The 22138-nt window shown below is 41.5% G+C and overlaps 1 protein-coding gene and 1 long non-coding RNA gene across 6 annotated transcripts; one reads left to right on the top strand and one right to left on the bottom strand.

Annotated features, from left to right (window-relative positions):
- Positions 1-63: 63 nt before the first annotated feature.
- Positions 64-1765, top strand: LOC141278011 (uncharacterized). Its single transcript, XR_012330090.1, has 3 exons — positions 64-181; positions 325-528; positions 1701-1765. It is a non-coding gene; the product is annotated as an uncharacterized lncRNA (long non-coding RNA).
- A 1386-nt stretch (positions 1766-3151) lies between these two features.
- Positions 3152-21460, bottom strand: AFG2B (AFG2 AAA ATPase homolog B). 5 transcript variants are annotated; one of them, XM_033851631.2, is made up of 8 exons: positions 20280-21448; positions 18890-19075; positions 13483-13641; positions 9978-10187; positions 9266-9458; positions 7747-7835; positions 6742-6867; positions 3152-5054 (listed from the first exon to the last, which is right to left on the bottom strand). In XM_033851631.2, exons 1-8 carry the CDS (start codon positions 21372-21374, stop codon positions 4887-4889), a joined length of 2226 nt encoding a protein of 741 aa, XP_033707522.1. In that variant the 5' UTR covers positions 21375-21448; the 3' UTR covers positions 3152-4886. The 5 variants fall into 5 exon arrangements, 4 of the variants coding, with proteins under 4 accessions (XP_033707522.1, XP_019791009.1, XP_073656991.1 ...); XM_019935450.3 differs by having other exon boundaries at positions 7747-7881; positions 9234-9458; positions 20280-21445; XM_073800890.1 differs by lacking the exon at positions 9978-10187 and having other exon boundaries at positions 7747-7881; positions 9234-9458; positions 20280-21450.
- Between the last annotated feature and the right edge of the window lie 678 nt (positions 21461-22138).

Below are 22138 nucleotides of genomic sequence, written 5' to 3'. Positions count from 1 at the left end.
TTCTTACCCGCCGCTCGGAGCGAGCCCAGGTTGGGCGTTGGCGGGTCTGCAAGGGGGTGGAACTGAGAACTAGGGGCACTTGGATGGCCAAGAACAGGTGAAAAACAGCCCGTCTAAAAGGAGGTCCGGAAAAGGAGCCGCAGATCCGGGGGTCCCATGGGAGGCTCCTTGGTGCAGGCAGGTAAACTAGAATTAATCCAAGTCACATTAAAAGCTCCAAAAATGTGATGTGGCGCACTTATGGAGATAATTTAAGTTGTAAATTTCCTTTCAGAATAATTCCTTGTTGTCCTGATTTTTTCCATTAAAAAAAAAAAAAATCAGGAGATGAGAGAGAAGAAACAAAAGAATCAACCGGAGAGGTTTCCAGGAGAAGATCTCTGAGACGACCCTGAAGGAACTCGCCCCTAAGTTAGCAGCCCAGCCTTTCACGGAGCATGAAGGCGGCTGCAGAACCACGGGAATAATAATTAAATCAGTATCTGTGTGTCAGGCACTGTACTGGAATCTTCTCGACATTTTTGCAAGGTATGTTATTTAGGCTCAGAGATGCTCTAGGCACATAGCCAGTAAGCGGCGGAGATATAATCAGAAGCCCGGTCTGTCTGGCAATCAGGCAGCACTGTTCTTTCTGCACCCTGCTCTTAGCAACTGCGATTAAGTCAAGAGTGCAAGCTCAGTTATCTAAAAATAGTTATTTTAAAACAATTATTTTAAAACTGTTTGAAGTTTAAGCTATGAGTTAGCATTAAAAACGAAAACATCTTAATGTTTTCTAAACGGCCAGACCCAGCTCTGTTTCAGCCCCATTTTATTTCTAGTCGTGGGCTTTGCATTCAAACTGACGTGAGTTCAGAGCCCACCCCGACATACTTTATTAGCTGATTGACTTCGAGGAAACTACTTAACCTTCATGACTCTCAGTTTATATATCTGTAAAATGGGGACAAACCTGGCTCGGCAGGGAGTTGGAAAAAATGTTAGAATGTATGCAAAGCATGTAGCAGTCTGCCTTGCCTGTAGTAGGCATTCAATAAATAGTAATTATTATTTGCAAAGATTTGTTTTATATAAGGCAGATCATAAATATAACTTCTCACCCAGTCACTGACAAGGGTTCTTACTGTGTAACTCGAGCTGTAGCTGGAGACGTTTGTTGATTACTTCAGAGAAAATTCAACATTTTCCGTGGTTTGTATTGAATAGAATCAAAGAAGCCTTTTAATGCTCCTTCTGCAGAATCTCTAAAGCTTCTTTTGTCAGAAGGTTCTAAGAAAAGCCTCAATTTGTTAATTAAAGATAAATTGTTTTTTCTAGGATACAAGCAGGAGAAAAAGGAAAGAAATCTTATAGGAATATATCATGGCCCACAAATTAAAATTAAAATGTGTAGCCCTTGGGAATTCCCTGGCGGTCCAGTAGTTAGGGCTCCGTGACTCCACTGCTGGGGGCCCGGGTTCCATCCCTGGTGGGGCAAGTAAGATGCTGCAAGCCACGTGGCACGCCCCGGGGCGGGGGGGGGGCGGGGGGAGTGTAGCCCATGCCTAGTAATGACCTTAAACTTAGAGCCCTGCTTTGCCAATGTCATTTCTTTTCAAAATGCAGTTTTGTAATAGCCTAGGCATTATTCTCGGAATGGGGCATGGTAAATTTAAAAGAATAAAACACAAGTCCCTTACTTCACGTTTCTTACAATTTAGTGCCTATAAGTAACTCTAACGCGCTCTGTCATGATCTGGTGCCAAAGACCGATGATTAATTCTGACTAATGGGCTCTGAGAAATCTTACCAAAGGTGAGGATATTTATTTGAACATAGAAATAGACAAACCAACTGTAAAGACATTTGGGGGGCAACTAGAGAAACTTACAGACCAGATATGAAATGATATTAAAGGGAGTACTGTTGATTTTTTCAGGTGTGATAATAGTATTATGGTTTTTTTTTAAAAAAACACATTTTTAAAGAGATTATATGTGGAAATAATTAAGAAATATCATGATGTTTGGGATTTACCTGAAAATACTTGTTTTTCAGTAGAAAATGAAGCAAATTTAGCAAAATACTAATTATTCAATCTAGGTGACAGATATGTGGGATTTTGTTATATTATTAAATGTGTGTGAAAATGTTCAGAATAAAATGTTTTAAAAATTTATAAATTGTATATAGCGTTAAAAAACAGAATTCAACTGAGTCAATTTGAAGATCTAATTGGCTTCATTCAATGATTCATGAACTAGCAGGGTGCTCCAAGGGGTAGTACAAACAGAAAGCTTTTATAAAGGCATTAGGGTGGGGCAAGAAGTAGTAGCAAAAGAAAATGCTCGTTTCAAGCCAGACTGTCTTCTTTTGGGGGCCAGGATGGGGTGGGAGGAGGGGGTGGGTGGGAAGGAAACAGAGGGGTCTTTATCATGCAGATTACCTCACTACTGTTGATCAGGAAATTTTAGACTGGCTGTTTTAAAGCTCACAATGAGAACTAGACCCTGAAAGCCATACTTTCCCTCTTTTGGTTAATGCCCAGGTTTACTGAGCTTGTGTTTAGTCTTTCCCAGAATGACTAACTAGCAGGCACAGTTCTCACCCTTCAAATCTTGGCAGTGCCCCAAAGGAACCCACTCAGGATACTCACCAGCATTACCCTCTGTGGCTGCTCCAAAGCCCAAAATCCCTTGGGGGAGCTTCTCCTCCCCACCCCAATTGTCAGAAACTTCCAGAACCTTCTCTAGCTGCTGCAACCCGGGCTTGCAGGAGCATGGAACCACAGCTACTTGGTTCCCATGTTAGGAATTCAAACTTAGATTTTAATCAGCCCAGCTCAGGCTTTATAAGAAAAATAAAATATCCTTTCATTAAATATTTTGTGTTGGAATTCTTTCTGCCCACCCTTCAGTGGCTGCCTAGTTACCAGGTTTAGCAAATATGGATTTGCTAAATTTCAGATGGTATGGGAGTGTACTATTGATACATTGTTTAATGCTGTAATGTGGCTCAGAAAGGAGTTTGAGCTTAATGTAAAGCTGTTCACACTTCCCAGGTATAATACTTAGAAGCTGAAGTGTTTTCTCACCGATTACGAACACAGCTTTTGGAAATTTCCCAGAGCCATCCTCTAATCACACTGAAGTTGAGTCAAAGAAATCCTTGATCTGACTTCATCATTTATTGATTTATTTCAATGAGAGAAGAAACATGGTTTTTGTCCTCAGGAGGCTTCCAAAGTTCTGTTGCAAAGTTACAGTTTAAAAAGACATTTTCAAATAAAAACTCAGCCTCTAACCAAAGTGTGGGTACTAAATTTCTTGGCTGACCACTAGAAACTTTCTCTAGGAAAAAACAAGGAGCATACAGCTAGAATCTGAGTTTAGGGGTTCAGGCCTAGGGATGGCAAAGGCCTAATGGCTGCCTTTTCCTGTAAAATCAATAATGGACAGAACATGAATGAAAATATTCAGAATTCTAATAAAGTTTCTAGGTATTTTCCCTACTACTCAAAAGCAAGAGTCAGGTTGTTAGAATAATTTTAACTGAATTATATTTTATACCTATAAATAAGACAGGCCTTTTCCTTAACTGTTCCCCAATAGTGAGGTTTTGCTTAATAACAGTACTGGCTCCCGTCAGAAATAGAAAACTTTCCAACTGCTTGACATTTATGACTTCATATAGTTCACGCACCATGTCCTGACTGTACCTATACTTCCTTTGAAGCTCGTCTCCTGTGTTTAACTCACACTGCATGATTTGTTGGAGGTCTCCGCTCCCAGCTGCCCTATCAGTGCCATGTCTGTCTCCTTCACGAACGCTCCTGCACCCTGTGTGGCACGTTGAGAGTGAAGAAAGGCTCAGTAAGATGCTTACCAGGTACTGTTAGGTGAGAAAAACAAGAGCTACACAGTACCATGCTTTTGGTTTTAAAAAGTTATCTATACATGTGTAAGGGACTGGAAAGTTAAATACCCACATGTTTTCTTCATGTTTATCTACATTTTCTAGCATTATTACTCTTTTCATAAAGGAAAATAAAAACTTATATATAACCTATCTCCTTAAAAAATACAATTACAAAAGGAAAACTAGTAGCTATACAGTGGAGAAGACGGACAAGATCATAAACAAGTGATCAAAATTAACATCACCAATAATGTGCAGATGTCACGTGCCTCCAGCTGTGATCTGAGGACATGACAGCACATACATATGCTCCACTGGTGATGCATAACCTGAACCTATCAGGATGCACATCAGACAAACACAAATTAGGAACCAACTGTTCTATAAAATACTTAGTCTGTACGCTTCAAAAGTGTCAAGGTCAAGAAAGACTGAGGAACTGTTTCAGATTAAAAAAGGCAAAGAGGCTAAAGAGACATGACAACTAAGTGCAGTGTATGATCCTAAACTGGATCTTGTAATGGGAAAACAATTACTATTGGAACAATGGATGAAATTCATCGTCAATAGATTAAAATGTTGTATCAATGTTAAATTTCTTGAATTTGATAACTGCACTGTGGTCATATAAGAAAATAACCTCATTTATAAGAAAATGTACACTAAAGTATTAAAGGGATAAAGGGGCATGATGTGTAAAATCTACTTTTATTAAATAGTTCAGAAAAATACTGTGGTGGGGAGGAGGGAGGAGGGAGAGAGAGAAAGGAGACAAATGTAGAAAAATGTGAAAAATTGGAGAATCTGGGTTAAGAGTGTATAAGAGTTCTTTGTATTATTCTTTTAACTTTTCTGTAAGTATGAAATCTTAGCTTATTAGGCCCAAGTTTTTTTATTTATAGGAAATAACACACACAGAGTGTGAAGTTGCAAATTATAATGCACGTTCACATTTAAGTTAATCCTTAAGCAGGTATGTAAAATAATTTTTAAATATCTTCTAAGTTAGAAAATCCTTGTTTCTGAAATAAGTTTTTATATAAAGTCAAATCCTTGTGACTTAAGGATGGTTTTACAGTCTTAAGTGATTCTAGAAAGTGCTCTTGTTTCACTGTGGTCGCTTCCAGTCCATTTTCTTGCAGAGCCAGCAAGGCGGCCTATAAAAGACAAACAATAGGAAATAATAAATACGCTTCATTGTTATTTTATAATATATGGTAATACTTTAAAAAATCTGAACACAAAAATCTCAGTCTCACTTCATTGAATTTCAATATTCATGATAATAGAAACATTAAGCTAAAAAGTTAAAGTGATTAAAAGTCCTCTCAGTAGACCATCTTCTCTTCTACATTAAATTCTAGCCTTAGGGCTTCCCTGGTGGCGCAGTGGTTGAGAGTCCGCCTGCCGATGCAGGGGACGCGGGTTCGTGCCCCGGTCCGGGAAGATCCCACGTGCCGTGGAGCGGCTGGGCCCGTGAGCCATGGCCGCTGAGCCTGCGCGTCCGGAGCCTGTGCTCCGCAACAGGAGAGGCCACAACAGTGAGAGGCCCGCGTACAGCAAAAAAAAAGAAAAAAAAAAAAATTCTAGCCTTAAATGGGTGGGGGGCTGGGGGGAAAGCAGACTGCAGAATAATATAGACACTGTGAGTGCATATATTTTAAAGATGAGATCAACTATACTCCGGTATAAAATAAAAATTTTTTAAATCAACTATACACCAATAAAAAAAAAAGTTAAGTTACAAAAAGAGAGACTATATTCCTGACCTCAGAGTAGTTTTTAAACAGGAAACAGCACTGATCATAAAGGAACAGATCAACACATACTCGATGACCCACCAATTCTCTTTGTATACGAAATAGACATACACACACACGTATACCAATAGACGCGTACAAGATTGTTCATAGCAGCATAATTCATAATAGCGAAAAAGTTGTAACACAAATGTTCAAAGATAAAATGCGTATATAAAAGCAGCACATTCATATATTAGAATATTATAAGCAATGGAAATGAACAAACTACTGCTACACACAAAACAACGGATGAACTTCACAGACATAATCTTGAGTTAAAGAAGCAGACAGAAGAGCATACCGTATGGTTCCATCTATATAAAGTGCAAAAGCAGGCAAAACTAATCCCCCCAGTGCTGGAAGTCAGGAGAGTGGTTCTCTTTTGGGATAGAGTGGGAAGGCCCACGGGAAGCTTCTGGAGAGGTGGTTATACGAGTGTGTTCACTTTATGTTAATTCAGTGCACCATATCCTCTGATCTGTGCATTTTTCTGAATGTTATATTTAACACAAGTTTATAGAAAGGAAAAACCCAACAGTGGCTGCCTTTTTTGGCAGCCAACATAAAGTCTAAATGCCTTAAAGTGACCTACAAGAACCTGTGTGATCTGGCCACTGTCCACTCCACCTCTTCAATAATGTCATTTCTCACCTCCAGTTGCTGCACATTTTATTCCTTCTGCCTCAAACACTCCGCTTCTCTCCCTTAGCCTAGCTAACTCCCTAATCATCCTTCCAGTTTCAATGTACACACACCCTCTCTCAGATAGCCTTCTCTGGTGCCCCCAGGTCTGGACTGGTGTCCTTCCTAGGTACTCCCACAGCACCCTGAACTTCCCTGACTCACTACATGTTTTAATTCAGTATTACCTCTCTGCACCTCCCCCACTGCCCCATCAACCTGTACGCTCTGAAGAGAAGGTAAGGGACCACAGTGGTCTTTTTCACCTCACATGGTGCCTCCCTTTCAGTAAATACTGCCAAGTGAATGAAGTTCTGAATAAATGTTTTGAACTATAGGTTTTCTTCATTAATTAACTTACTTCTTTGCAGAGGTTTCCAAGATCAGCTCCAGAGAAAAAACAGGTATCTGCTGCTACATTTTCCAAGGAAATATCAGGCCCCATTGGCATGTTTTTTGTACAGACTTTCAGAATAGAAAGCCTGCCCTGGAACAAAATAAAAAATAATACGTTTATAACCTTACAACATTTACGTCTGACACAATGCTGTATTAAAACATTTCAAGTTAGAGTTTTCTATCGTATTACAGAGAAAGTATATATATTTCAGAAACAATAAGAAAGAATCACTTCTTCTCAAGAAGAAAGTAAATGTGACATCATGATACATTTTAATATTTTTATAATTAATTTAAAAAACAGCCAACCATAGATATAATCTTTAAGAGACTTGATGAATCTCTCTTTTGGGTACAAACAGTCCCATCAGACATGGTTCAAAAGCAAATACATAAATTATCAGACACAATTTAAAAATAAAATAGATATAATTTTTTTTCCATCCCTTCAAAATCTGATAAAAGCCTAAGGAAGGAAAAAAATTCATTTTCTGTGTCTTTCACCACTTACTGCCAATGGCTCTGGATGTGAAGGGCAATGGATTTACTGATTCTTTGGCTGTGGATACATTGTACAATCTCTGTAACCTCAAATTTTTCCACTGAAAAATAAGAATGCTGACCCAGATAACCTCCAAAACCCTTTTAACACTTCAGGATTCCTCCATTCTAGTTGCAAAATAATGTTGAGTAGACTCGATAAACTCAGTATTTTGAGTCTTCCACAAAAAGGAAATTACTACCTTGCTTTTAGGCTTATGTTTCTCTGAAAACAGGGCCAGAGCACCCAGCAAAAGCAGATGAAAATGATGATTTATGACGGGCCCAGATAAGGAAAAACGCGGAATTCAATATAGGACATAGACCATGTACACCTACACCCAGTAAGGGATTCAATTCTGCCGTCTTCTTAGAGCTCCCTGATGTGTTGTTAGAAATGCACAGAGTAAATGTGCACAATGATTACCTTTTCATCTGGAGGTGGAATATAAATAATCTTGTCTAATCTTCCAGGCCGTAACAAGGCATCATCTAACACATCAGGTCTATTTGTTGCTGCAACAATCATGACATTGCTATTAAAAACTTCCTGAAACTCTAGCTGAGGGAAAACATACAACACAAAGTAATGTCAATAAGTTGTTAATTATTAAATGTATTTTTTTAAAATTACAAATCAGAAGGTCCATTTGTTTCTAAATAGGGGGATATTTTTTTCTTGGGACTAGAATGCTTACATTTCCTTTCCAGACCACCTTCTCAGTATCAAGGTACCCCAGAAACAAATTATTATCAAAGAGCTACTCTGTGTACACAGTGAAGGGAGTGATCCATCCTCATGGGGCATCTCTCAGTGTGAGAACTGATGAAAAGCTTTACACCACAGCAGAGAACATATATCTGTTGACCTAAATGCACCTGGGCCCCAGTGAATGATTACAACTTAATGGACGACTTGAAAAGACAGAAGCATCTGACTAACACATGTATAGCTATGAAAAGTCTTGGCTCTCACGTTCTTGAAGAAGGAGATTGATTCTACCTCTTTGTTTTCTTTCCACAGGCAGAAATATGACAATTAACATAAGCTGCATTTATATAAATCCTGAAGATAAGAAATATTTAAGAGCAACCAGAACAAGGCCTTACACATGCTAAGCATTCAAAATTGTTGAACTTAATTATCAAAGCAGTTCTCCAGTGATGTGATCTCTCAAAGCAATGAGTTCCCTATATCTGCAAGTATTTTAGCAGAGGCTGGGTAAACACCTGTCAGAGGCTATAGAAGGAAAGCCTGCATGATGAGGAGATTTGATTAGAAAACCTGATGGGTCCCGTCAAATTCTAGTGGCATATGTTCCTAAGGAGCTGTAAGACTCTCTTTCCATGGAACAATTTAAAAAATGGGAAACAAGTAAGAACAAGAAAAAAATAAAAGAAGAAAAATTATCTGTCAGGAATTACTTAAGGATACCAAACTCTATCTGGAGAAGGCTCAAAAGAGAGGAAGAGGATTTCCAAGGTCACTTTAACTTTGTTATAACCAAGGAAACCCATTCCTTAAGAAAACTGAAGATTTTCAATTACTGATCATTATTTCCAATGATCAGTAACCCAAACATGGGTTATGTTTCATTTCACATAAACAATTTTAGAAAGGGATGAACACTAGTTTTTCAGGGTATGAAAATAAGAAGAAACTCCCTTCTCCACTAGCAATATGTAGTTATGTTTCTAATCTTAGGAAAAAATTCACGTTCATATATACCTAAGATACTTTATTATAAAATTTGCCTCACCTTTCCCAGGTAAGTCACTATTTTACCAGCTCTGTAAAAGTCCTAAGAGTCACACTGAAATTATATAACTCTCTGAGATGCATCCAGCATAGGGAAAGCTAGGGCAGATGCATTCTACCTAATGCTGGCCTGGTGTGTTCTGGCTAATAAATACCTCTTCGTTTTTTTCCAGCTCCTTGTATTTACCATGTTGATCTGATTTACTTCCTCTTCTCTCTATAGTCTTCAATCCAACACCATCTAATTCATTTAGGAGAACAGAAAGAACACGTTCTTGAACATTACATCCTGTTCTGCTGATTGATCGAGAGCCCAAGATTGAATCAATTTCATCCAAAAACACAATTGCTGGAGTATTTGCTCTTGCTTGTCGAAATACCTTTTGTTCGAAAAACGGAAATATTTAAAAGCTATACGTCATGCCTTATTCATATGAATGTATGTTTTCTGCATTACTCTGTATTTATAATTTTTAAAATATAAAAAGAAGAGAAAGATTCTAATGTCTAAGAACTAGGGAATGAATAAATAAGGAATAACAGTATTATATGGGGGTTAAAATCATATTTTCAAAGAATATTTAATATTATTGAATTTTAAAAGTGATAATATTAAGTTAAAAAATCACAGATATATATTACCATCCACCCATTCCCTGCCCAAGGAAACTGAAAAGCAAAGGAAATTCACCAAAATGTTAACGGTAGGTAGAAGAATTATGGAGGATTTCTTATTTACACTTTTCTATATTTTCTAAATTTTCTATACACAATCAGGTATAACTTTCCTAATAGGAAAAAAAGCCAGTTATATTTTAAAAAATAAGGTTTATCCTTAAGGCATGAAACAAAAATTCAAAAGTCAACTTAACTGCATGAGGGAAAATAAAAAAACAAACCTGAGACAAGATTTTTTCTGAATCGCCAACAAAAGGTGAAAAGAGATCAGCTCCGCTCACTGAAACAAAAGAGCAATGACAGCTCGTGGCCAGGGCCCTCACCAGGGTGGTTTTAGCGCACCCAGGGGGACCATACAGGAGAACTCCCTTTGGCTCTGTCAGGCCCATCCTAACAAATTCCCGAGGGAATTTCAGAGGCCATTCAATGCTCTAAAAGTACACAAAAAGAGACAGGACACAAAAAGAGAGAGTTGTTTTAGTATAATGATGAACATCAAAAACTTCAGTAAATTCATGCGTTCCACAACCCTCAGGTACCTGCTATGAGCTGGAAATGTGGTCCGATCTCCACACAGCAGCCTTATGACCTAAGTGAGGTCACATCACTTCCTGCTTAAAATCTTTCCATGACTTCTCATCAGAATTAGAATAAAATCCAAATCCAAACTCCTAACTTACCACTGCTTACAAGGCCTCACATAACCCATCGCCCAAACACTCCAGTTTGTTCCCATCTCGTGGCCTTTACCTGCTAGTCTCTCTCTGCCTGAACACTCCCTTAAGATCTTTGTGTGCTATCCCTCATCATACATGTCTCCACTCATATGTCATTTCCTTGGAGAGGTCTTCCCTAACCACCGTAGTTAAAGCAGATCCTCCTCCTCCTAGGCAGTCTACGCTACTACCCATCTTCTACTTTTGGAGCACTTATTCATTTGCTGTCTGAAACTACTATTTTTCCATGTTGAGTTAGTCATTCTGCTCCTGCTAGAATGTAAGCGAAGTTCACCTCTAAATCCCCATCACCTAGAGTGACACACCTTCACAAAGTAGGCACTCATAATAGTAAGTAAATCCTCACTACCTCTGAGGTAGATGGTTCTGTTATCATCATAACTTCACAGATGCAGAAACTCGGGCTAAAAAAGTGAAGTAACCCGCCCAGATCTTATCTTACTGCTAGCGAGGCAGCAGAACTAAGACTAAACCCAGACAGTGTAGATCAAGAGCACAAGCTCTTAACTACTGATATATTGCCTCTACAGAAAAGGATAGACAAGACCCCTGTACCTAGAAACTCCTATTTTAGTTGGGGAGACAGGCTTGTAAACTAACAAGCAGACCAGAGAAGGGCATTCCACAGACAAGGAACAATATATACAGAGACACAGGAAAGCATCCAATTCATCTCCCAACAGTAAGCAGGAACAGAGGGGAGGATGAGGGAGGCAAGACGCGATAGAGCTGAAGTGGAAGTAGGATTCAGATCACATTGGGCCTTGACAGTTTTAGTCAACAGTGAGGAAGCAGTATAGAGAATGGATAGAAGGAAATGAAACTAGAGGGAGGGAGACCACTTAGCAGTCTCTTGCAAGGATTCAGACTACAAAAATAATAAGGCTTGATGTGCCACAGGCAGCAGAGGTGGTGTGGGAGGGATGTATATGAAACATAAAATGTAACTGTATTATACGCAGGGGAAATCCAGAGGGGAAGTTACGTTATGTAACGTTATGTACGTTATGACATGACTCCATGCATTCAGAAGACAGGTTTCTGAGTGAGGGGATGGGGTGACTGGCTGCATTCACTGAGGGAGGGAATCCAGGTGTAGAGGTGGAACTGATTAGCTGAACTTTGGACATGCTGAGTTTGAGATCCCTGGAAGTTATCCAGTAGGCAGGCATTTAAGTAGTTCTAATGATCAAAAGAACTATCTGCGCTGGATATAAAGATTTCTGAGTTAGCATTTTTCAGGGGACAGCTGAGGCCTGGGACATTGAGGAGATCAAAGGCTCACTCAGAAAATGCAAAAAGAAAACTCTCAGGAGCTTGAAGAACTAACATTTAAGGTAGGGGAGACGAGTGCTCAGAAAGGCAGGAAAGCTTAATATTCAGAGCTAAAGAAACAGTGTTTCTAACAGGAAGGTGTTACTCATCTCCCGCATGTATTTTGTGAAGATTAAACGAGACAAAGCATGTAAAAAATTAGGGGGACTTCCCCGGTGGTGCAGTGGATAGGAGTCTGCCTGCCAATGCAGGGGACACAGGTTCGATCCCTGGTCCGGGAAGATCCCACATGCTGCAGAGCAACTAGGCCCATGAGCCACAACTACTGAGCCTGCACTCTAGAGCCCGCAAGCCACTACTACTGAGCCCGTGTGCCACAACTGCTGAGGCCCACATGCCTGAAGCCCGTGCACCACAACGAGAGGCCACCGCAGTGAGAAGCCTGCACACTGCAATGAAGAGTGGCCCCCGCTCACTGCAACGAGAGAAAGCCCAAGTGCAGCAACGAAGTCACAATGCAGCCAAAAATAAATAAATAAATAAAAAATTAGGGCATATTATAAACGTGCTTATCCATGGACACAAGGATTCCAGGGTTCACTGTAGATGTAGCTTCCAGTTAAGACAAATAAATTATAATTGATACTTATAAATCAGTCTTGTGTGTGTGCAATTAGAGAAACCTACTTCCTTATGGCAGGATCACCCAAAGGGGTACTGGCAAAATCAACTGCTGAACCTGCAATGCAGGTAAGAAGGGCTGAATAGCTGTGTCCCTCAACAGCCACTGTGAGAACCAGTATCAAGTAGCCACCCAGGCCATACTGACTGTTTATTATAATTTTGTGTTTTTACCAGTTCCAGGGCAAACTCAGGCCTATGAACAAAGAATCTGTATTTGTATAGCCCATGAACTAATAAGAATCGTTTTTACATTTCCAAATGCTCAATAAATAAATAAATAAATAATTCAGGGCTTCCCTGGTGGCGCGGTGGTTGAGAATCTGCCTGCCAATGCAGGGGACATGGGTTCGAGCCCTGGTCTGGGAAGATCCCACATGCCACTGAGCAACTGGGCCCGGGAGCCATAACTACTGAGCCTGCGCGTCTGGAGCCTGTGCTCCGCAACAAGAGAGGCCGCGACAGTAAGAGGCCCGCGCACCGCAATGAAGAGTGGCCCCCGCTCGCCGCAACTAGAGAAAGCCCTCGCACAGAAACAAAGACCCAACACAGCCAAAAATAAATAAATAAAATTAAAAAAAAAATTCAAAAGAATACTATTTTGTGACGTGAAAATTATATGACTTCAGTGTCCATAAATAAAGTTCCATCAGAACACAGATACTCATTACATACTGTCTACGACTGTTTTCGTGCTACAATGGCAGGGTTGAGTGGTTGCAACAGAGACCACAAAGCCTAAAATATTTACTCTCTGGCCCTCTACAGAAAAGAGTTTACTGACCCCGGTCTAAATTATAAACTCTTTAGAGCAAAAAGCAAACAAAAAGAGGGTGAGGCAGGAAAGTATGAAAAATAATATTTGATGCCTATAGAGTCCGGTTAAATAAGGATTGAAAATCGACCATTAGATCTAGATGTTAGGATTGCATTAGTGATGACGGCAAGAAGTTTCAGTGCAGCTTGTTTTCACCATAAAGCATTACACTTAGACTGTCATATTCTACTGGCTTAAGCAGATTCTCTATCTCACCTGTTTTAACTTCAGTTTTACATCTTCAAGGCCACCAATCTGCTCCCAGCCAACAGGCTTGATGTCCATCAGTCCAATGACACTTCGAAATGATGAGGGCTGGATCTTTTTAAAAGCTTCAAGGAAGTCTGTTTCATCAATCATTGGATTGTCCTGGTTCTGAAGAAATCCACCCCAAAAAGCAAAATCAAACCAAAAATCAGGTGGGCCTTTTTTGTGGTACACAAACACAATTACTTTTTAATTGTAAATCCTCTTTTGAATTTACACATCTATTTTGTTATCACTATAAAGAAATTTGTAACACATGGTATAAAAAATTAAATGTCTCCCCCTCAACTCCACCAATATTCATCCCCAGAGAATGTCAACAGTTTCCTGTGTATTCTTCCAGTATGTTTTATGACATATGTATATGCTTTCAAAAAGATACACAAATGTGACCATACCATACATATTAATTTGTACTTTTTCATTTATCTTAGAAATCTTTTCATGTCAACTAATACAGCTCTATCTCATTCTTTTTGACAACTGCATATTGTATGAGTATTTTAACAACATCCTTCTGTTGAACGTAGGTTGTTTCCAGTCTTTTGTTATTAAAAACAAAGCAGCGGGCTTCCCTGGTGGCGCAGTGGTTGGGAGTCCGCCTGCCGATGCAGGGGACGCGGGTTCGCGCCCCGGTCCGGGAGGATCCCATATGCCGCGGAGCGGCTGGGCCCATGAGCCATGGCCGCTGAGCCTGCGCGTCCGGAGCCTGTGCTCCGCAACGGGAGAGGCCCGCATACCGCAAAAAAAAACAAAAACAAAAACAAAACAAAAACAAAGCAGCAACTGAAAGTCCTTGTGCACATGCTCAAATATTTTATATAATAATTTCCTCAAAGTAGAATTATTGTGCTTAAGAGTATGTACACTTAACAATTTTCACAGCTACTACTAAACTGTCCTCAAAGCTGCACCAATATATGAAGCTGTTCTCCCCACACCTCTCCAACAATGGACATTACCAAACCTTAAATTTCGGCCAGTATGAGAGAGGAAATGGTGCTCACTATTGTGTTAATTAAATTTCTTTAATCAAGAGTGAGGTAGAGGAAAATAATGGAATTAGAAAATCAATTTTGCAAGCATCACAGTAAAGGCTGTTTAGGGCAAGAATCAATGGATGCTAATCTAGGGGAGGGAAAGTTTGATGAGGAACAGTGTGTCTGCATTGTCTCAGAGCGTTTCCTCACAGATTTCTTATTAGTTGCAAAGGGAAAAATAGCAGCTATACAGTAAATAAACTGGACAAAACCTTGACTGATTGATCACATCAGTCACCATTAGGGACATCACCAATGAGGGGCAGGTGGACGTACTGTGCCTTCACATGTGACATCATAAAAAGGACACTATCACTTACGTAGTATCCCCAATGGGCATGCATAACCTGAATCTGACTATGAAGAAACAGACAAACCCAAACTGACAGAAGTTCTATAAAATCACTGACCTGCATCCTTGAAAAATGTCAATGTCAAATGTCGCACACACACCAAAAAAGTGCTAAGGAAGCGTTCAAGATAAAAAGAAACAAAAAACTAAACACAATACATTATCCTGGACTAGATCCTGTACTGGAGGAAAAGAATGCTACAAAAATGGATACAGTTAGCAAAATTAGAATAGGAACTATAAATCTGACAACATTTTGATCAATGTTAAATTTCCTGAATATAATGAGATTATACATACTTTTTCATAGGAAATGGACATTAAAATATTAAGGGATAATGGGTTAAGATGCATGCAACCCCTTCTCAAATGATTCAGAAAAAAACAATGTGTATACCTAGGCAGTTGACCCTTGAACAACATGGGAGTTAATCCTCGTTTAAGTAGAGGTGGCCCCCCATATCTGCCGTTCCCCACGTCTGTGTGGATTCAACCAACCCCAGACCGTGCAGTATTTATAGTATTTACTATTGAAAAATATCCACGTATAAGTGGACTGGTGCAGTTCAAACCTGTGTTGTTCAAAGGTCAGCTGTACAGAGAGAAGAAGAGAAAGGAGAGAATGATAAAGCTAATTTGGCAAAATGTTAAAAACTGGTGAATTTGGATAAAGGATTTAGCAGGAGTTCTCTATCTCAGAACTCTCCCTGAAGTTTTAATTATTTCAAAATAATAAGTTTTTAAAAAAGAAAAAGAACCAAAAGATTAATTTTTAAAGGAAGTTGAGGATTTTTCATGTGTATAAGCCATTTGTAATCCTTTTACTGTCAACTACCAGTTCATATCTTGCTACCCATTTTCTCTTGGATTGTTGGTCTTTTCTTATTGCTTTGTGAGAGTTCTTTCTACACCAAGGAAATTGGGCTTTTGTCATGGGCTGAAAGTATTTTTCCCAGTCTGTCTCGTGTCTTGCCTTTGCTTATAGTATTGTTCGTTTGTTTTGCTTTTGAACTTGTCATCTTTCTTTTTTTTTTTTAATAGTATTGTTTTGCCATTCTAAAATGGTCAAATCAGTAGATCATTTCCTTTCTGGCTATCAAAAACATATTTCTATTTGTAATATCTGTATTATATTTAAGTATTTGCCCTCTTACATCAAATTCTGAACATTCAGTTATCCCAAAATTCCCACTTTCAATAACAAACTATTTTATCCCATTTATGAAAGATTAAATAAGTGAATATGTATACGTGGAGCTTTTCTGAACAGTTTTCCTAAAAAATGTCAATAATTATAATCTCTGGGAGGTGAGATTTCAGACAATTTTTACTTTCTTTATAATTTTTATCTTGTTTAATTTCTCACAAACAACATTATTAAATAGTTTTTTGAAATAGCGCTATTTTTTTTAACTAGTTAGCAGTATTAGATATTGGGTAACTGAATACTAACTAATTTATAAGTAACACCAACTGACATTTGAAAATCCCATTTACACTTGCAGGTTACTTGTGTGTACACTATTCACTTGATTTTCATAATCCTTTCAGGCAGATAAAAATCCTTTCCCCTCTATGTCTATAGGTGTGTGTGTTAAACTGTCTTTCTAACCCTTTAATAGGCATACTTGACAAAAAGATGAACAAACTGTGATGTGCCCTTGTCTGCCCCGGCACAGACAGAAGCAGCAGCAGCCCCTCAGCTGCCTGGGGAGGGAAAGAAGAAAAAGATGGAGCCAGTACCTTCCCAGAAGCCTCTGTCCCTTCTTCCTTTTTGCCTTTCTTTCTTCCACTTCCCCTGGTTGTTTATGAACTGAGCCATCACCTGTGGTAACTATGCCTGGGCAGGCCCCTCCTGAAGTAGCAGTGGGCTCCACCCTAGGACGGCTGCAGCTGGATGGTCCACCTAAGCCAACGTGCTTAAGGTCAAACCTGGAACTTCAAAGCAGAGGGGATTCTAAATGTAAATCTCCTTTCCCACACCGTGGTGTTCTTGTCCTCCCCTCAAGAGGCATTATATATCCTCAAATCTTCACACATGGGACTTGTCATTAAATCTTCAAGCAGCTTTGGTCCTAAACTGAAAAGATGAGGACTTACAAGTTCACATAACTCCTTCCCCACCTTTGGTGTAAGAGTAAAAATAAAGGAAAAGAACATGAGTAAGGGTATAAATGACCTAGGTAAAAAGGTTTTCAAAATTTAGAATGATAAATCATCCTTTCATACCTTAAACAAACTCGAATTAGGTTTTAAAAAATTATAAGGTCAAAGAACAATTTTAAGGTTACAAGAGAATCCTCAGCATGCTGAAAATAATTTTTTTCGGAAGGGGTTTAGGGATTCAGGTTGACATTACATAAAAGTGAACAGATTTTCCAATCTATAGTGTTGAAAACTACTATATTTAAGATAATATCCTAACTATTTTTAAGAAAAGCAGTCATGAATTAAGGACTTGAATGTCAAAGATGAATTTAAATAAAATCCTAAGCACCTAATCGTCTCCTGAGTTAGAAAAGCTTATTTTCCCTTCAAGATGCTTATTAACAACAAAGGGAAAAAATAGTGTCTTGACAATGGAGAAATCTCAGAGATACCACCTTATCCAAGAAATCAAAGTTAATTTCACCAGTAATAGGACAAAGATATATCATTTGCTACCTAATAGATGCAATGAGAAGAACACAGTATCATTTCTGTGATATTTCTGCCAAAAATGCAAAACCTGAAACAAATCATGAGAAAACATCAGTCAAACCCAAACTTAGGAATATTCTATAGAATAACTGAATTGTACTTTTAAAAAATTAAAGTCGTGAAAGAAAGACTGAAGAATGTTTCTAGATTAAAGATTAAGCAGCTATGACAGCTAAATGCAAGGTGTAATCCTGGATTAAAAAATATTTTTTTTTCCTTTTAAAATTTTTGCTACAAAGGAAATGAGTGGGACAAATGGTGAGATTTGGTTAAGGTCTATATAGATTAGGAAGAAGTATCATGTCAGTGTTAATTTCCTCATCTTGATAATTGTACTGTGGTTTTAAAGTCTTTGTTTTTAGGAAATATACACTTAAATTTTCAATGCTAAAGGGGCATCATGGCTGCATTTGAGAGTATGAGTATATATATATATACACACACACACATAAACATTCATACACATGAAGAGAGTATGATAAAGCAAAAGTGATAAAATGTTACATTTGACGAATCTGTGTGAAGGATATACAAAAATTCTTTGTACTATTTTTGCAACTTTTCTCTAAGTCTGAAATAGATTCAAAATAAAACAAAAATTAAAAAGATATAGGTTTACTTCTTCTGGGGCCACACTGTCTTTTTCCTGACTGCTCTGGGCTTCAGCACTAAAGAGTTACTATGGGAGTGGGGGAAAACGCTCTGGGCAAACCTGAAGAACTCAGCTCTCTGTCCCTACTTTCAGTCATATACTATTTCTATGGAGTTCAGTTGTAAAAATATATGTAAGAGGACTTCCCTGGTGGTGCAGTGGTTAAGAATGTGCCTGCCAGTGCAGGGGACACGGGTTCGAGCCCTGGTCTGGGAAGATCCCACATGCTGCGGAGCAACTAAGCCCGTGTGCCACAACTACTGAGTCTGCATGCCACAACTACTGAGCCCGTGACCCACGACTACTGAAGCCTGCACGCCTGGAGCCCATGCTCTGAAACAAGAGAAGCCACCACAGTGAGAACTCCGTGCACCGCAACGAAGAGTAGCCCCTGCTCACCGCAACTAGAGAAAGCTCGCGCACAGCAACAAAGACCCAACGCAGCCAAAAATAAATAAACAAATTTATTTTTAAAAAAAATATGTAAGAAACAGCTGTTGAAGGTATCAAAAGTTTGAAGAAAATGTACTTACCACTTTTTTTAATCTCCAAATTAACTTGTTACGTTAATAAAAGGGTTCACATAGAAGGTCATAAATCAATCCTTCTTACCTTCTCACTATGAAGCAGAGCGTGCATGGCAGCCTCCCTACAGAGTGCGGTCAGGTCTGCACCAACATAGCCAACAGTCATTTCTGCAAGGAGGCTCAAATCGACTTGACTGGAGATGGGCATCTTTGAGGTAATCACTTGTAGAATCGCCTTTCTTTGTCTAAGTGTGGGAGTTCCAATGACAATCTATGTGCAAAGCAAGGAAAGAAAAAGTTTACAGCTTAAAATATTATTTTTTTAATCCTCACAAACATGTATAATAATTTAGCGAACAAATTTGGAACTATTACTGTGTACTCTTAAGCATACCTTAGATTCTGAATACATGAAAATCCTTATCTTCCAGAGGAGTAACACTGGCTAGAAAGTTGCACAGTTAAAATTACATATGTCATTTAATAAGTTTTTGTTATTTTTCTTTTTTTTTTGCTGTACGCGGGCCTCTCCCGTTGCAGAGCACAGGCTCCGGACGCGCAGGCTCAGCGGCCATGGCTCACGGGCCCAGCCGCTCTGCGGCATATGGGATCTTCCCGGACCGGGGCACGAACCCGCGTCCCCTGCATCGGCAGGCGGACTCTCAACCACTGCGCCACCAGGGAAGCCCAGTGTTTGTTATTTTTGAGAACCTACCACGTTCTAGGAGCCAGTAAACTAGATAGTCTATGTCCCTGCTCTTATGGAGCTTATTCAGGACAGGTACTACATGGTGTGAAGAAGAAATCCACTCAAGTTCTAAACAGATTATGCTAAAGTGGACAATTATCACCTGTCTCTTTAGAAACCTACCACAAAGTTCAAACATCATTTAAATAATCACTATTCAAACTATTTAGTAGAAATCAAGAATCAATTTAGGACTGAAGTTTATAAAATAGGACAGCTTTGAATATTCAACCTTCCTGGCAACTCAGGGAGCAATTGTGGGATAGGAGGCTGGCGTTCGAACAAGGAATGAATAAATCCAGAAGAGTTAAATGTCTGCTCTGAGTTAGTCCTTCCCTGCCTTCCCCCTTATTTCAATACATTTGTTTCTTGAGGCTATCCTACTTTAAATTCTCCTTCCAGATTCATAAGAGTTTAATATGCTTGTAGCAGTCCTAGTTCCCTTAAAAACTAACACTACTGATTATAGTACTCCTCATTCTCAGGACCTGCACAACTCATCCCTAACGGCCCCCCTGCTTCTCAGAACAATTTGACTCTGGAGGGGGAAAGGGTCCTGGCTCGCAGATCATTTGTGGACCAGAGAATGGGTTCTCTGCTTTACAGAGCCCCACTCCAGCTTCACTGACTTCCAAACCTAAGTGGCAAACGCCTCGGGGCAGCCAACCGGGGCCAGAAGAGGCCGGGGTTCCAGGGGGCAATGAGCTAGCTGGCTGAGCCTATTTACCTCTCGGTCGAATCTCCCAGGTCTACGCAGCGCTGGGTCTAGTGCGTCCGGCCGGTTGGTGGCTCCCACAACCACCACCTCCCGGCCCCCACTGATGCCGTCTAGCAGCGTCAACACCTGGGCCACCACGCGGCTCTCGGGGGCTTGGTGTGGGCCGCCCCGCCGGGGACACAGGGCGTCCACCTCGTCCAGGAAGAGAAGGGTGGGCCTGCGGCTGGCCAGCTCCTGCGCGCGCTGGAAGACCCGCCGCACATTCTCCTCGGTCTCCCCGGGCCGGGAGCCCTGCAGCGAGGGCGCACTCACGGCCAGCAGCTCCGCGCCCGCCTTTCGGGCCACGGCCCGCACTAGCTGGGTCTTGCCCACTCCGGGGGGGCCAGCCAGGAGCACCCCGCGTGGCACTTCTAGCCCCAGCGAGGCCAAGGCGCGGGGGTAGCTGAGCGGCAAGTCGAGGAGCTCCCGCAGCGAGTCGGCCGCCTCGGAAAGGCCCCCCAGGGGCACCTCGGGCTGCGGCTCCTCTTCCGACGGAGGTAGCCCGCTCAGACTGATGTGGGTGTGAGGGGTGACCAGCCCGGCCGGATTCGGGTTGGGTGCCCCGCTGACGATGTGCAGGGCGGCCACCGGGCCGGGAGCGCCCGGAGGAGCGGCCACCACGTGGCCCAGAGAGACCGGACGGTTCCTCAGCAGCTCCTGCGCCGCCTCCAGCACCGCGGCTGGATTTGGGGCACCAGACACGCCCGCCAGCTCCCGCAACACCGGCCACACGGCGAGGAGCCGAAGGGGCGGGCAGGGCACTAACCGGAGTCGGCTCAGGTTCAGACTTCCCCGGGACCCCGGCGCCCCCACTGCCGCCCCCGGGCTCGCGCACTGCGGATCCAGTTGCACAAAGCCGTCCGCTCCATCCCGCCGCGGCCAGGCGGTGCAGAGGCAGGAGCCGCCGTCAGGCAGCGAGATCTCCACCGCCGAGCCCAGGTGCGCGCCTAAGGCGCGGAGGGCCGCCGGGCCCAGGCGACAGCGCTGGGTGCCCCGGTCCCTAGCGTCTACGGGTAGCAGCTTTAAGAGCGGCCCTTCTGGAAAGGGACCTGAGTCCGGAGCCATTACTCACGGAAGACGCAAGGCCCAGGAAAGTGGGGTAAGAATTCCACCCGGGCCAGAAAGACCGGTACACAGAGCTCCTCTGCCGGAACCACGTGATGCGCATGCGCCAGGGATCAGTTGCCGTTCCCTTACAGGAGGCAGAAAGGACCAATCGGAAAGTTAGACGAAGTTAAACGCTCGGACCCTTGGGGCTAGTTTGCTGTGGTGCTGGGTTTGATGAACTCCAGTCGTCCTTTCCATAGCTTTACGAACAAGGCCTTAGTCACGGGTGTCTGGGAGGCAGCGTAAGCTACCTTTACTAGGTCATTAAGCATGTACCTTGGTGGTTTGGGGAGTCGCCACATAGCACTCTCTTTCCCTGGCTCCCGGACTCGAGCATCACCACCTGCGCTTTTGGAGCCTAGAGATTTTGCTGTTTTGTGAAAAAAACCTCGACAGTCCTCAGGGGCACAGTATTTTGCCTTTTTTTTTTTTTTTTTTTCGGTACGCGGGCCCCTCACCGTTGCGGCCTCTCCCGCTGCGGAGCAACAGGCTCCGGACGCGCAGGCTCAGCGGCCACGGCGCACGGGCGCAGCCGCTCTGCGGCATGTGGAATCCTCCCGGACTGGGGCACGAAGCCGCGTCCCCTGCATCAGCAGGCGGACTCCCAACCACGGCGCCACCAGGGAAGCCCAGGGGCACAGTATTTTGGAGTGCTCTGGTGCTAATGTCTTAGGTGACTTGGAGTGGATGAGAAATACAGCCTTGGCACCTTCGATAACCTG

The sequence above is a fragment of the Tursiops truncatus genome, chromosome 2 (assembly GCF_011762595.2).
Source record: "Tursiops truncatus isolate mTurTru1 chromosome 2, mTurTru1.mat.Y, whole genome shotgun sequence".
Classification (NCBI taxonomy): domain Eukaryota; kingdom Metazoa; phylum Chordata; class Mammalia; order Artiodactyla; family Delphinidae; genus Tursiops; species Tursiops truncatus.
The sequence above is the reverse complement of the archived record's forward strand: the minus strand, read 5'-3'. Positions and strand labels throughout refer to the sequence as shown.